Source organism: Varanus komodoensis, unplaced genomic scaffold (assembly GCF_004798865.1).
Source record: "Varanus komodoensis strain SLA01 unplaced genomic scaffold, ASM479886v1 scaffold73, whole genome shotgun sequence".
Taxonomy (NCBI): domain Eukaryota; kingdom Metazoa; phylum Chordata; class Lepidosauria; order Squamata; family Varanidae; genus Varanus; species Varanus komodoensis.
Window position 1 is genome coordinate 2,130,891 of NW_025336386.1, and position 15,750 is coordinate 2,146,640.

General features: G+C 56.5%; 1 protein-coding gene across 1 annotated transcript; it reads left to right on the top strand.

Moving 5' to 3' along the window:
* The first annotated feature begins 5,201 nt into the window (after nucleotides 1-5,201).
* On the top strand, nucleotides 5,202-13,635 carry CIAO3 (cytosolic iron-sulfur assembly component 3). Its single transcript, XM_044452612.1, has 11 exons — nucleotides 5,202-5,306; nucleotides 6,918-7,013; nucleotides 7,614-7,757; nucleotides 8,155-8,287; nucleotides 9,305-9,439; nucleotides 9,853-9,971; nucleotides 10,671-10,800; nucleotides 11,293-11,365; nucleotides 12,023-12,160; nucleotides 12,943-13,100; nucleotides 13,235-13,635. The coding sequence occupies exons 1-11, from the start codon at nucleotides 5,241-5,243 to the stop codon at nucleotides 13,471-13,473; spliced, it is 1,431 nt and encodes a 476-aa protein (XP_044308547.1). The 5' UTR covers nucleotides 5,202-5,240; the 3' UTR covers nucleotides 13,474-13,635.
* The last annotated feature ends 2,115 nt before the right edge of the window (nucleotides 13,636-15,750 follow it).

The following is a 15,750-nucleotide window of genomic DNA, read 5'->3' on the forward strand; positions in this document are numbered from 1 at the left end:
AAAGGGTAGCAAAAGGGACATGGGGAATTACAGGCCAGCTAGCCTTACGTCCACTGTAGGAAAGACAATGGAAAGGCTCATAATAGGAAATGCTTTGGAGTCCCTAGGTAGGGAAGGGGGGTTGGTCTGCAGAGCATGAGCTTTGTAATCAGTTAATTAATCACTCAATCATTGCGGTCCAGTATGCACAGGTAACACCATTTGTACAACTGTCTTCTCAGCGAGCAGCAAGTCTCACTGAGTCTTAAGTTCAAGTCCAATCAAGATGCATGATGTGACTTTTGAAAGGATACAGACAGGATGCCCACTTAGGAACTTCCTCCTAATGTTTTACTCTGGCTCCGCTGTAAACTGCCCAGATACTTCAGCTAAGGGCCCGTATAGGAATGAAGTTATATACGTATGAACATACATACATAGCCTCATAACGGCTATATTTTTGAGGTGGCATTTTTCACATTACCAGGAGGCGTTTCTGCCCCGTGGCTAATGCTGGCTGTGTGACTGAGTTCTTCTGCGGCAGAAACACCCCTTTTGGCATTTCCAAACTGAATTTCTTCATTCTCATGTGCAGCGCCAGCTCAGGTCACCAGAGGAACCACAGAACACATTCCTGAAGGTGCCACACCAGACTCCCGTGGGAGCACGACGACACACATCACAGAACCGACTGCAGGCATGGCGGGGGGCTCCGCTACTCAAACCCTGGGAAGGGGCACACCCAGCACCCCAGAAAGTACCCACGGAGGCACCTTCACCATCCACACTGCTGGGAGCACCATTGGTGGCCTCCTTGGAAGTGCTGTGAGCTCCCCCACAGGAGGCAGAGCCACTCGCGTTCCTGGAGGTGCTACAAGCGACAGCTCTGCAGGTGCTGCTGCACATCGCCCTGGAGATGTGCCCTCCACCCAGGGCAGACCCGGAAACACCACAGGTGGCTCTCCTGGAAGTGCTGCAACAGATACTGCAGGAGAGGCCACAGGGGAGATCCCTGGAGGCACTGCAACGCTGATGCCTGGGGGTTCCACGGGAGACACCTCCAGTGGTTCTGCAGCAGACAACCCGGGAGGGACCATACGGCGCATCCCTCCAAGCACGCCCAGCAGCATCCCTGCAAGCTACGTATCTGCTAGTGCCACCACACACACCTCCAGAACAGCTGCAACTCACAGCTCTGGAGGGTCAGGCAGGGAGATCCCAGGAGGAACTGAGACGCACAGGCCAGGAGGCACCGCAGCTCACACACCTGGAAGTGTTCCTGGCAATATACTGGAAGGTACAGCAGATTATGTCCTTGGAAGGACCACTAGAAATATATTGGGAGGAGCCTCATATAGTATCCCCAAAGGCACCACTGGAAAATTTCCTGAAGATGGCACTGGCAGCATCCCTGGAGATGCTGCAGATGTCAGGCCTCAAAGCCCCGCAGGTGTTCCATCTCCAATGCCCCGAGTTTCCCCTGGCAACATCTCCAGAAGCACCTCTGGCAACTTCCCTGGAAGAACCACAGTCAACATTTCTAGAGGATCCATGGGCGACATTCCCAGAAGTATCACTGGCAACATCTCTGTGGGAGTCATGGTCAACGTCTCTGCAGGCCCCGCAGTCAACATCCCTGTTACCACACCTGGAAACATTCCTGGAGATGCCACTCAAAGCATCCCTGGACATGCTGCTCAAAGTACTGCTGGGGGTGTCACGACTCACAGCCCTGCAAATGTTCCATCCCCAATGCCCAGAGATACCACTGGCAACATTTCCAGAAGTAGCTCTGACAACTCCCCTAGAAGAACCACAGTCAACATCTCTGGTGGCACCATGGGCCCAATTCCCAAAGGCACAATTAGCAATGTTCCTGGAGGCCCCACAGCCAACATCCCCAGGGACATCACTGGAAACATCCCTGGAGAAGCCTCTGGAAGTATCACTGGAGGTATTAGAACTCTCAGCCCTGCAGATGTTCCAACTCCAATGCCCAGACATACCACTGGCAACATTGCTGGGATCATAGCTGGCAGCTTCTCCAGAAGTACCTCTGGCAACTTCCCCGGAAGATCTGCAGACCACATTCCCAGAGGCACAACTGGCAAAATTCCCAGAGGCATTACTGGTGACATCTCTGCAGGAACTATGGCCAACATCCCTGGAGGCACCACTGGCAGTGTCCCCAGGGGGTCTAATGGAAACACTGCTGGAGATCTCATGACTCACATCCCTAGGAATGTTCCCTCTCAACACCCTGGAGGTGCCACTGGCAACTTCTCTGCAGGCGTCCCTGGCAATATCCCTGGAGCTAGCCCTGGCAATGTTCCGAAAGGCACCATGGTCAGCATTGTGAGGGGATCCACATTCACTGTCCCCGGAGGGACTAAGGCCAACATCCCCAGGAGCACCACTAACAACGCCTTCACTGGCAAGGTCCCTGGAGGCACTGCTGAGCACATCCTTGGGCATGCCACAGTCAATCATCTGGAAGGTGCTGCAGCTCACATCCTTGGAAATGGCACCAGCGATACTCCAGGGGACGCCTCAAGTAACAGTCCTGAAGGCACCAGCAGCAGCATTGCCAGTGGCTTGCCAGGCAACAACCCTGATGGCAGTGCAACCAGTGTCCCTGGCGTCGCAAACCACAGCCCCACTGCTGGGGTGGGAACCAGTATGGCTGGTGCCACTACAGGTCCTAGCACTGGAAATGCCACCAATTCTATTCCTGGAGGTGCCATGACATTGACAAGAAACTGTCCGTTCCGGTTTACCTGCTGCATGCTCCTGATGTCTTTTTTTTGCAACATTCTTATCCTAGACGGCTGCCTTTTTTGTAATACCTAAGTAAATATGCCTAAATGACTTACACTGTTCAACATGGGACAGCAAATTTGCACATCCATTTATTTCCACATGGCTGATAGCAACCTGCCACCATGTTTCTCTTCTGGCATATTCGATTTCTATTTGATGCCACAGAGAACTAATCATCCAATGGCCTGTCCAGCCAGTGGTGCGCGCTGAAGGACTGAGAGCTCCTGAGAACTCCAGCTATTTGTGCATAGTGACTGGAAACTGTTACGTGGCACCAGCCCCTGTCTTTAAAAAGATTTGGTCCTTCCGTCCTTCCTTTGTTCCTGCTCAACAATTTTATCTTCCTGAGGATATTAGAAAAAGCAAGCAAGGCTAGCAGAAGTAGAGTATTGCTCCTAGAAGGGGAATACAACTGGAGAAGTTATTATAACATATTTAATAATTCTTGGCAAACTTCTGCTGAGCAGCTCATTGGCAGGGCAGGTGGATGTCTCTTGGTGTTGTTTCCTCCACTCCCTGGGCACAGGCTGGGTTCTTTGTGCTTTTGATCTGAATACCTGCTGAGTGAAGCTTTCCATTTGTGCCAAACTTAATAGGTTGATCTATGTCCTACACATCAGATCTGCAATGTGACTGTCAGGTGGGTGAGAGGCACTTAGTGGAATCAGTAACCTGGGATTTCCAGCTTGAGCCAGGCTTGAGAACAAGCAAAAAGTAAAATTTAAAAATGCAATTTTATTTCCCTACCATTCCTCTATCCTTTTAAAAATATGAAAGAAACAGTCATTCTTCATATGCCCAGAGACACATTCTCTTTGTTTAAATTACCATTTGCCATCCAAAAAAGGCACTGTCTGCACTGAGAATAAATGTCCTTGGGCCCTTAAAACCTGCTTGGGAAAAGGTACTTTGCAAATGTTCAGGAAGAGCTTCCTTTAGGTCCTTATGAGCGAATTGTTCCTTCACTGCTTCAGAAACAGGCTTGAAGTGGCAGCTTGAAGAAGTGGCAGCGTGATATCCCCAGGAATATGTTAACGCCGCGGCAGATTCTTGGTTTACTTGGCAAAAGCAGCCTGGACAAATAGCCGTTCTGGTCCATTTGCCTGGCATGGCCCGTATCATTCTCCACAGTCATCTGGAGCTGTTTTCAGAGAAAGGCAGCCTTGCACCTGTGGCTGCTTGCCACGTGGAACCGGCCCTTGCCGGGTGAAACAATGTGATGATTCTCACTTAAAATGTCAATAAAAATCTGTCTGGCAAAAAGAGTATGTGATCTGTAGTTTCTGCCATTTCCGCCATTCACACTGCTCCGGCTACAGGAATTGCAGGGGGCTGCTATTTATGTGGGTGAAAACGGGGAATCCTTCTGGCCCAAACCTTCATTTTTCAAGGTTCCCACCGGTGCAACGCACTGCTTACTTGGTTGCAAGCGCTTTTCCACGTCAGGGTTTTACTGTTTTCACCTGCCACCTTACCGAGGCTCCTTTGTGGCTCCTGTACACACTGCCCGCCCCCCGCCGCCGCTTCTTCATCTGCCCTTTTACGGACCTCCTCGTGAGGCACCGAGGGAGTGCTTGCGATTCCTCCCTCATCCTTCAGGGCTATGAAAAGCCCCGGAACCGCCGGGTCTCGCCTGATGGGGCGCACAAAAAGGCAGAGGAGCCTCGCGAGGGAAGCGGCGCGGCGGGGTCCCGCGAAGAGGCTGCGGGCCGGGGGCGCCCTGCCGGCTCGGGCTCTGCGGGGGCCGGAGCGCCCCGGGGCCTCCAGCGGCGGGCGCGCGCCGGCTCGCAGCCTCCCCTTGCGGCCGCCGCCCGGGCAGGCAAGGGCCCCGTCTCGGAGGGCCCGCACAGCGCCTGCCCCGCCGGAGAGCGCCGCCTGCGGAACTGACTCGCAAACGGAACTCGACCGACGGCGGGCGCGGCAGGAAAGCGGCCGTGGATCCGGCGCCGCTGCGCCCGGCCTGCCCCAGGAAGACGCCGCCTGGGTGAAGCTGGCTGCGGCGGCAGCTCGGCTTGCCCTCCAGGCCTGGCAGGCTCGCGGGGGCCCGGCCGCTCGTTCTGCGCCCGGGCTGGTCGCCGCCTCCTCAGAAGGGCCGCGGAGCGGGGAGCCCGCAGAGAAGGCGGCCGCCAGCCCCCCTCGCCCTCCCTCGCATTCGGGAGCTGCACGTGCCCGCGGCCGCGCCCGCGCGCGCTCTCCCGCCCCAGCATGGCGGCTCTGGCATCGGCGCCGAGGAAGCCGCGGGCTGCCAGCGGCCCCTCCCCACGGCCTGACACGAGGGGCCGGGCTCCGCCCTCTCGCCGCGCGGCACCAGCTGCGGCGTCGCTTTGCGGCAGGAAGGCGGGCCGTGGGCGGCGCGCTGCGGCCTTTCGCGGCAGTGCGGCCTGGCGCGCTCGCCCCGGCGCTTTACGGGAGTGTTGCGCGGGGGTGCCGGGCGCTCCGAGATGGCGTCGCCCTTCAGCGGGGCGCTGCAATTGACGGACCTGGACGACTATATCGGTCCCTCGCAGGTGGGCGCCGGGGGCCAAGCGGGACGCTCCGCTCCAGGCCGGCTTGCCTGAGATGCCCTGGCGAATTTGTGGCAGAGGCGATATTCTAACGGGGGCTTTTCTCCTGCGCCCCTCGACTGCATTCGTCCTGAGGACAGCAGCGCCTCTGGGCATGTGCAGAATGTGTCGATTACTTTCTGTTGGCTAACCGTTGCTAACCAAGACAATCCAGGCTTGGAGCAAAGGGGCGGGGAATTCAGAGAGCCCTTGTGAGTTCCCTTGGGAAGGGCTGATGACACGGCCGTGCAGATGGGGAGGTGGCAACTTCTTTCACGTTTTTAAAAAATTCCACCCTGCCCCCCATTTTTAGAGTGGCATTGCTTCTCCTCCTCCTCCCCTTCCCGTCAACAGGTGGGTCAGGCTGGGAGGGAGAGACTCACCCCATGAGTTTCATTGCTGAAGATTTCAATGCGTATCTCTGGAGCCCAGGGGTGGGAAAGTACACCCGTGGATTGATTCCAACATTCCAGGGTTCCTTAGTTGACCACACCTGTTTCCACCTCCTTTATTTATAAATCAGATTTATACCCTGCCATTTTTCCTTTCGAGGAACTCAAAGCATAATTCTCCTCCTCCTGGCAGTCATCCTAACAACAATCCTGTGAGGTGGACTGAGAGTCTGTGACTGGCCCAAGACCACCCAGTGAGCTCTGTGGCAGAGAGGGGACTAGGCCCCAGATCTGCAGTGCTCTTAACCACCACACCTCAGTGGTCTTTCCCCAGACTGTTAAGTGTTTGCTAGCTCCCCAGCTTTTGTGGTTTTCTTCTCAGTCTAAAAGGCTGAAATGCCCCCCCTGAAGTTTCATTTCTGGCAGCAAGAGCTTTAAGCTAACATTTGCTGGTCGCTTCCCTGGCTTTGGCCCTGCCCAGTTTTCAGTCGGCCCCACCCATGGCAGCTCCAGAGAGTTTCCGTGACATGGCATCTGGCCCTTGGGCTGAAAGAGGCTCCCCACACCTGGCTTAGTCCCTGGCCAACACTATCCATGTGCCACACTGGTTTTCCATAGGCTGCAGAGTATTTGGAAGTGTTGGGGGTGGGGGTGTTCTGTGAGCTTTGACCCAGTGTGCAGATTTGGAATGTCCTTTAATTCATACTCAAAATGGGCAGCCGCTGCACTAGATAGACCCCTCCTCCCCCCATCTGTTTTGGGAGTAGCTGATGGGTAGTCACAGAAAAGCAATATTTGCAACCCCATGCAAGAGCTGTACGGAGCTGTGCAGGTTGAGGCTTGAGGTGCCTATTTCTGTCAAAAGCCAGAGGGCAACTCATTGGGATTAATCATGGTCTACCGTGCCTTTGTAGGTAAGGGTAGGTACCTCTGTGGCTCACGTATCAGGATTTTTCCTAAAGAACTAAATAGCAGGCTGGAGGGAAGGCTGAGCATCACTCCAGTCTCTTGAGATGTCTGATGCAGGAATTTCAGGACTGTCAGGTGACTTCAGAGTGATGCAGCCTGGCAAAAAACCCCAAAAGCCTTTTTGCCTGGGTGCAGTTTGTCTGCAAGGTTTGCTTGCGCTGTTTCTTACGGGGGTTTTGCTGTGTTTGCCTTTGTCACCCGGTTTCTGTTTCAGGATTGCATAAAACCCATCAAGGTTGATAAGAAGCCTGGGCAAGGAGCAGCCAAGATCCGCATTGAAGATGACGGGACTTATGTTCAGATCAATCAGGTGAAGCTTTCTTCCTCCGTCAGATCATGCCATCGGTACAGAGTAAGGCTGCATCCCGCAGTTATGTCTCTGTTGGGGCCAGCCGTTCTGCAGCACCGCCCCAGTTTTGGCAGCCCTGAAAGGGAAGGGAGGCTGGGGTTGGAGAGCAGCTTTGCGGATGCCCTTTCAGGCACCGGGAGAAGTGCACCGTTGCTGTGGCTGTGTTGCTTCACCAAAAGGCAAGGCTTCTCTCCCACCCTCTTCCCTGTGGACCTCCTGTGTGTGGTCCTGTGGCGTGGAACCAAAGGACAGGACAGCAGGCCAGTGTTTCCAGTGTCCACACACTTACACAGCCTTCCTCGGCCTTGTGCCTTCCAGGTGTGCTTGAACTGCAGCACCCAGAATTCCCAGGTAGTGGCCATGCAGGATGGGGATTCTGGGAGTTGTGGTCCAATGCCTCTGAAGGCCACCAGGTTGGTGAAAGCTGATCTAACAGAAAGCGCTTTGTGAGACAGGATGAACGTTTCTTATTGTCTCCAATAAGTTTCAGGAGTAGGGACTGCCAGGAAAAGTTAAAGTGATTTTTCCCAATGGTTGCAGACTGGTCTGTCTCTCCCTTAGGATGGAGCATCACAAAAACTCGAGAAGGCCAAAATTACTCTGAATGATTGCTTGGCTTGTAGTGGCTGCATCACATCGGCTGAGAGTATCTTAATCACTCAGCAGAGCCATGAAGAATTCTCCAGAGCGTTAGACACCAAGATGGTAAGGGAGCCATGGATGGGCGTCAGCATATGAGTAGCAAGGGCTGAGGTCCTGGGTGGGGACTTTCTCATCCAGTTTCTGCAGGGGAAATCTGCAGTCGTGAGTCTGATCTCCCATTTTTCTGGGGATCCTGGAAGACTTGACTTTTTCTTTTGCCTAGGTTGTTTTTGTCTATTCCCTGCCAGGGAGGCTATAAGTGGTTCAGAGCAAATCATAGCGGAGTTTTTTAAAAGCTAGGTGTCACATGTTCAAAACATTTCTTCTGCTTTTCATCAGATTAGATCCCCAACATAATATATTCAAAAATAATCCAACCATCTTAGGCTACAAAATGCTGTTGAGCAGCCCAAGAAAGGTGCCAACAAATATTAATGTAATATGGGTGGTATTTTTTAAGTCCTCAGGTTCTGCTCAGAAGAAGTTGGTCGTCGTGTCGGTGTCTCCACAGTCCAGAGCTTCACTTGCTGCAAGATTTAAACTGACTCCATTAGACACGGCTAAGAAATTGACGGCGTTCTTGAAAGGGTTAGGTAAGCCATGCTTCCTCTGAAGCAGGTAGCTGAAGGAACCCAGACCTCCGCAGAGACTTTCCCTTCTCCTGCCAACAGGTTTATCTTTTGGATGCAAGTCCCAGTCTTTTCCCTCAGCATTTAGAAGCCTATGAGGCGGTTTTAATCATGTTTTCATTTTTCTTGCTGTTCAAAATTGCTTTTAGAGATGTGTGTGTCTTTCTGAGGGCTGTTTATTCCCATGTCCGTATGCATATGGTTCAGGGTTTTATAATGCATCTTTCTGGTTTTAATCTTTGTAGAGAGCTTTGGCGGTTGGGCAAGACAGAACAGTGAGACATGGGATGGTGGCTCAGTGGCTCGCCTCCCCAGGCCTGGCTGGGAAGGATTCTTGCCGGAGACGCTGGAGAGTTGTGGGGTTAGCAGGCTAGGTGGACCCAAGGCCCAACTTGGCACACGGCGGCTGCGGTGGGTGTCAGTCCAGACTGCCGACAGCTGCCTCTGCTTCCAGCCGGAAGGGCTCGGTATTTCTGCTGGCCAGTCCCCGTGTCCAGCGAACAGATGATCAGGACACACCCACCAGTGACCAGGTTTGCTTTCCCATCCAGCCACCTTCTTCTCTCACTTTTCAGTCTAGCCGTTCCAGTACTTGCGCCGGTTTTTCTTCTTTTCTGAGGAATATTTGGGGGTGGGGGGTTGTTCTGTGTGCAGAAGATATAAACATAGAAACAGAGCAAGTCGGAAGGGGCCTATTGGGCCATCTAGACTGACCCCAGCTCCAGCCGGCTCCACTCATGACATGCCCACCATGGGCATGTCTAGCCCATCCTTGAACACCCGCACCGATGGGGCCTCACAAGATGTGTGTTTGTTGTGGCGTGTCTTGTGGCATGCCTGTCAAGCCGAGCGTGGCATGTGAATTGGAGGAGTGGCTCTAGAGGACTGACGGGAGCTGGCCCCAGCCTCAGCGACCCCTGAGCAAGCCGCAGGCCATGCCTGACACCCGGGCAGTTGGCCTCTCCCACTCTTCCTTGCTAGGGGTGGACTTCGTCTTCGACACGACATTCTCGCGGAGCTTCAGCCTGCTCGAGAGCCAGCGCGAGTTTGTGAGGCGCTTTCGGAGGCAGGCGCAGGATAAGCAGGCCTTGCCTATGTTGGCAGCCGCCTGCCCAGGTGAGGCGTCCAGAGAGCGGGGCGGGATTGCCACCCGGGCCATGGCGGCGCATAGCGTCCCGCTCAGCTCAGGCGGTGCCTTGGGAGGGAGCTGCGGCACTGTGCTGAGCCCCCCCGATCGGCGCCCCTGGCGCGGGCAGTGCCAAGCTTGATGGGCCAGAGCTGGCTCCCGCTGCCCTCGGAGATGCTCCCCCCACTTCCGTTGGGATTGGGAGGCCTGGCCCGACCCGCCAAGTCGCAGTCTTTGTGGCGGTCGCTCCTGCAGCCGGCCTGGTGCTTGGCACCCCTCCCCGCCCCCCAGCTTTGCCGTGACCGGGCAGGCCCGCGGGAGGCTCCTGGGCTCCGCGCACTGGTGGGCGGTGGTGCTAGATGGTGGACCTGCACGAAGGACGGCCTTCCTCGCTCTCCTTCAGGCTGGATCTGCTATGCTGAGAAAACCCACGGGAGCTTCATCATTCCACACCTCAGCACGGCCAAGTCACCCCAGCAGGTTATGGGGTCCCTCGTCAAGGGCCACTTTGCCAGGCAGCACGTGAGTCTGTTTCTCAGTCTACCGGGGGGTGGGGTGCTTGACTGGAAGGTCTGGAGGCCAAAGCCGCTGCCGCAGGAGCTGGCGAAGGGCCGCCCGTCCCCTCCTCGCCCAGTGAGGCGCAGAGGCCCTGCCCCCCGCCCGCAGGAGGGCAGGGGACCTTGTCTGACAGGGCCGCTGAGCCAAACCGTAGCAGCTGCCCCGTGCTGTGGGAGTGCTGGCCGTGGCTGCGGGAGGAGCAGAGCCGCAGGGCAGCGGGCCGGGGGAGCGTCCGTTGTGCAGAGCGGTGGGGGCAGCTCTCGGCCACTCTTCGCATCGGTTGTTCGTGGCACCTCCCTGCCGCTCGCTCCAGGTCCTGGGCCAGTGCTGCTGGAGACTGCGCCTGCCCTGGCGGCTCGCTTGTGCGGTCTGGGGCAAAAGCGCTCACTGTTAAGGGAACAGGGATTTGGGCTGGAAGGCCTCTTGCTCGCTTCAGCGAAGCAGCCGTCCTTGCTAGCCAGGACTAGGGCGGGAGATGGCAAACTGAAGCTGCAGGAAGGCGAGTTTCAGTTGTCCCTCAGGTGGGTCCAGATGGTCCAACTGGGACCGGGGGAAGGGACCCCCTGTGCTGGGGGCGTTCACGCAGGGACGCCTTCAGCGGGATTCTGGCTCACAGCCGGGTTCAAGTTTCTGCAGTTCTTCTCTTCTAATTCTCGCTCCTAGCATGTGACGCCTGACCAGATTTACCACGCGACCATAATGCCTTGTTACGACAAAAAGCTAGAGGCTTCCAGGCCAGATTTCTTCCTCCAGGCACACCAGACACGGGAGGTGGACTGCGTGATCACCACAGGTGAGGCACGCTGGGAGCGGAGGCTTGGCCAGGGGCTGGATTAGATCTGCTTCCCTGGCCCCTTCTCTGCAGGGAGTGCTCGCTTGCAGTGCAGCCCTGCCCCCGGAGGAGCGTGGGGGGCTCAGGCCTGGGGGGCACAGCTGGCCTGCCAAGGGGCACGTGCTGAAGAGGAAGTCGGCCTCGCCACCTGATACAACCTCTAGGGTGGGGGGAAAGTTCCCCCATTCTTATTTGCCCCCTGCCTTATCCCAGCAGCGCAGGGCAGCTGAATGAGATTTTTCACAGCCAGAGTAGTGGACTTGTGGCATTCCAGCGATTCAGAAGGTGGCAAAATGGAAGCGTGGCCGGTATTTTTTTCCGCTGCTGTGCACTACAGCCCCATGAGAGGATCACGTGACTGCTGGTTATTGTTTGATGCTTCCTTTCTGGCACTTTCTCTTGCCTTCCTTTGGCTGCCGGAAGCAACATCTTGGCACGTGTGTTGTGTTTCAGGAGAGGTACTGAAGCTGCTGGACAAGAAGGGTGCTTCCCTTTCTGAAGTGGATCCTGCCCCTTTGGACAGCATGTGAGTTTCAAGTCTGGCTGAACTTGCACCTGGCCACTTGCTCAGTGTCTGGAGTTAGAGGGAGCCCTCTGCTCCCTCCCCGCCAGGGAGAAGGCACTGCTCTTGGTGGCGCTTGCCCAACAAAGGCCCCAGGTGGCTCGAATAAGTGAGCCAAGCCCTATGCCGCAGGAAGGGGAAGGCAGAAAATGCTCCTAGGGATTATCTAGGCTGATGGGTGGGGCAGATTTTTGCCTCAGATATGGCAGTAATGGACAGAAGTCTCCCCACACTTAAGTGCTTTGAAATGCTTGGCTGGCCCTTCCAAGCTTGGCAAGTTCTGCTTGAGAGGGGAGCATCTCTTGGGCCCAGCAGTGGGCCAGAGCGGCTGCTCATTTCTGGGGAAAGCACAGGATTGTGCACTGAATGCAACATGCCGAGCAAGTTCAGCTGCTTTGCTCTCTCTGGGGCCTGCTGCGACCCCAGAGTGCAGGTGAGGCGAGGGCTGAGCAGGCTCCTTGTGAGGGGTGGCAGTGCCTGCGTCCCCCGGGGGGCCGCAGTTCCGCTGGTGCGGTGCCTTCCTGCACGCACGTTCAGTGGCTGCGGGGCTCGCCTTGGCAGGCGCACCGCTGGGCCTCTGCTCTCCAGGCTGCTGGGCAACCTTCCTTCCCCTGCTCCTAGGTTCGGCAGCCTTCCTGCAGAGCAGCTGGCGGGGCATTCTGGGGGAGGTTCTGGGGGCTACCTGGAGCACACCTATAGGTATGCGGCGAGGGAGCTCTTTGGCGTGCAGGTGGAGCAGCTGCAGTACAAGGCGCTCAGGTAAGGCGCTTGGGACCCCATCCAGGCGAGCTGCTGCTCCCTTCTAAATGAGGACGCCACAAAGGCCGGCTTGTTCGCGTGGGGGGGAGCCTTGGCGGTGCCTGGCAGCAGTTCAGGCTGCAGTGCGGTTGCTGACACCCCGTTCCTCAGGGCCATGACGAAAAGCATTGGCAGCAGGGTGAGAAGCCAAGGGGGCTTGTGGTCAAGCGAAATCGGACCTGTTGGCCATTCTGCAGTGGCGGAGCTTTGCTTGCTTGCTTTTGTGTGGCTCCTGTGAATGGACAAAACAAGATCTAAATTGGCCTGCGCTGCTTCCAGGAGGTACTTTGATGATGCTAGCTCCCTGCCTCACTCCCAGAATTTTATGGTGGAGGCCCAGGTGCTCATACTCCTTTCGTAGCCCTTTCGAGGTTTCCCACAGCTTCTTCCAACCTTTTTTGTTACTGTGGAAAATTCATCAAGGAGGAAGAGCTTGAAGGACTGGTGGAATACATTTTGTGGGGCCATGGTCCATCCGGAAGCGTCTCAGGTGCAGGTGCTATGGGGACAGCTTGGGCCCCTGGACCTCATGGGCCTGGCATCACTGGAACCCGCAAACAAGTCTTTTCTCCCCCAGAAATTATGCGGGCCGTCCCATTCTGCCGCCACCCCCCACACCCCACGCTGAGGGCGCCTTTCAGGCTGCAGTGGCATAGCCGGCAGCTCGTGTCTGGGGGAAGAATTGGTGGTTTCATGTTACCGATTCCTTGTTGTGAGGGTTCCTTAATCTCCCCTCCCTGCAGAAACAAGGATTTTCAGGAAGTGATGCTGGAGAAGGATGGGGAAACAGTCTTGCATTTCGCTTTGGCATATGGATTTCGGAACATTCAGAACTTAGTGCAAAAACTGAAGCGGGGGAAACTGCCATATCACTACGTCGAGGTGATGGCCTGTCCTTCAGGTGAGAGTGCAGGTGGGCCTGGAAGGGTGGGCTGGAAAAAGGGGGGATGAAGAGGCCGTGTGCCGCACGGAGCTGCTCCAGGGCCTAGCACGTGTGTTCCCCCTGACTTCAGCCGCCACCCTTTTATTTTCCAGGGTGCCTAAATGGAGGAGGCCAGATCAAGGCTGAAGGGGAACCTGCTAAGGATCTGCTCCAGCGGGTGGAGCAGCTGTATGAATCCGTCCTGCCTGAAAACCCCGAGACGAGCAGGGCCACGGCAGAGCTTTACCAGCAGTGGCTGAACGGCCCCACCTCCGAGCAGGCGCGAGAAGCGCTGCACACACGGTACCACGCGGTGGAGAGGATCGGCACGGGTCTGAGCATCAAGTGGTGACCAGGGGCCAGTGCGGCTTGGAGCCAAAGGTGCTGAGGTGCCTCCAGCCCAGTCGTGTTTTTACACTTACAACTTTTAAAGGAGAGAACTTTTATACTTCGCAAATCTGTTGCAAACACACATTCGTACCAAAGATCTGAATAAAAATGATTGCGAGCTGTCCTTTTGCTCTGTGGAGGTCAATGTGTGCCCAGGGAGATGGCCTAGTTTGAGGTCGGCTAGCTGACCGAGTTTGTTGATCAGTGGGAGAGCTCAGTTTTGCACAGAAAACATTACAAATTCAATTCCTGGCATCTCGAGGCAGGATGGCAAAAAGCCGGCACTGGCAATACCGACCCAGTCTAAGCCCACTTCAAGTTTAACTTGTCTTGGGAAAAGCTGGACTTGCTGCCTCTTGGAAACAGGTGAGAGTCACAAAAAAGGTGCACGGGCTCTTGGCGCTGCCATCTGCCTTGGCTTGGGGCTTTCTGCAGGGCGGGGCTGTGGGGGGGTGGCAGAGCCCCTGCTCTGTTTCGAGAAGGTCCCTGACTCGCAGTTTCCCCACCTCTTTCTCCAGGCAGGGAAGGAAGAACCAGAAAGTCTGGAATCAGTGCCAGTAGCACCGGGCCAGGTAGAAGAGCAGGCCTGACTCACCGCCTCCCTTTCTGGCCCCTGTGCCGGCCCTTCCTTGTGGAGGACGCACTCCCTTGAACCACAGCTTACACAGTTCTCGGTTGTGCATAAAAGCTCTTTTAATTAAACTGACAGAAAACCAGGGCAGCTCTCCGAGGGCCTTGTGAGTGGACAACCCTGCACTGCCCCCCGCTTTCCCTCCGTGTGGCTCGTCGGGGTGCTCAGCCCCGGGCAGCTGCAGCTTGTGCACTGCGCCGCATCCAACACTCCCTCTGGAATCTCCTGGCCAGATTTTTTCGCCCAGCCCCGTTTGTTCTCCCTCCCACGTCACGGAATGCGGGGCCATGGCTCGGCTCGGCTCTGCACTGCGCTGGCCCGAGCTGCTCCTGGTGCAGGCGGTGCTGCTCATCACAGAAGACTGGCCGGGGGGCTGCCCCTCCTTGCCACAGGCAGGCAGCCAGCATGGCAGGAGGGGCACGTTCCAGCCAGAGCAGCCCGGTTCAGAGGTGCTGGAACGACTGGGCGACAGGTGGCCTGCAGCCCTGCCGGCTCTAGCTGCTGGGAGCTGGAGACCAAGACGGGGAGACTCCGCGATGCCCCCCAGTGTTAGGAGCCAAAATAGTTCTGGTAGCTGCGCAACTGGCCCTGCTTTGCCCAGAACCCCCTGCAGCTGCGGGGCACCATGCAGCCCTCCCTGTTGGCATAAAAGACCAGGCTCCCGCCGGACACACACGCTCTCCTCCAGCAGCTTCACTTCTCCAGGAGCGGATCAAAGAGCCCAAGTTTCAGTGCCAGCGTGGCCTGCGGGCTCAGCCTATCCTTGGGCTTCCGGGAGCTGTCCCTGGCCTAGCAGAGAGCCGCAATGACCTCGGTCGGGTCCATCTTGCCGGTGAACCTCTGGACGGGTTCTTCCCTGGAGTCAGATCACACGCAGATGTGAGAGGGGAACTGCGGGGCCACCTCAGGCCACCCTCCCTGGCCTGGGGCCACAGGTGCACTGCAGCTCCACCACCGGCACCTCCCCTCAGCTGCAGCAGCTCCCGGGACAAGGCCCCGTGAGGCCCTTTCCCAGGCGGGAGGGCCTTTCAGGCTGGCACCTGCTCCGTGGGACACTCTCCCCAGACACCTGCCGTCTGCCTGTGCAGCTCCACACAAACACCCCTTCATTCTCCCAGGCATTTAATAGCCACTTTTCGGGCTGGTTTTAACCCGCTTTTACACACCGGAATGGCTTTGTTCTCCAATACTGCATTGTATTTCATTTTCCTCTGCTTTATTGTTCTGTTTTATTTTTTCAACGTGTTGTGTACTGCCTGGTGAACTTCGATGAGGGATGGTCTGCGAGTCCAGCGACAAAGCCAGGCAGCAGGCTGCGCTCAGCCCTTGGAGCGCCAGCAGAGCCCAGGCAAGCACAGAACGCCGGGCCTGCACAGCCCAGCTGCCTCCCACGGCTCCCTCGATGCTGGCGCCTTATCTTCACAGAGTGCTTGGGGCTTATCCCCACATAGCTCGGTGTGGTGCTGCACATTTCTGCCCTGCCCTGCCCTGCCCTGCCCTGCCCGGGAAGTCTCTGGCTTGCCGCATGCTTCAAATGCTGCGCCTCTTGTGTCAGCACTGGATGCCGAAAAGATCAGAGGGGAGGCTCCTGCTTGCCTCCCGCCAACC

What these genes read in the sequence shown, in the direction of transcription:
- CIAO3 (XM_044452612.1), top strand. Translation starts at nt 5,241, where the DNA reads ATGGCGTCGCCCTTCAGCGGGGCGCTGCAATTGACGGACCTGGACGAC. An exon ending in CTTATGTTCAGATCAATCAG is followed by an intron (nt 7,014 to 7,613) that starts GTGAAGCTTTCT and finishes TCTCTCCCTTAG; the next exon opens with GATGGAGCATCACAAAAACT. An exon ending in GGTGATGGCCTGTCCTTCAG is followed by an intron (nt 13,101 to 13,234) that starts GTGAGAGTGCAG and finishes TTTATTTTCCAG; the next exon opens with GGTGCCTAAATGGAGGAGGC.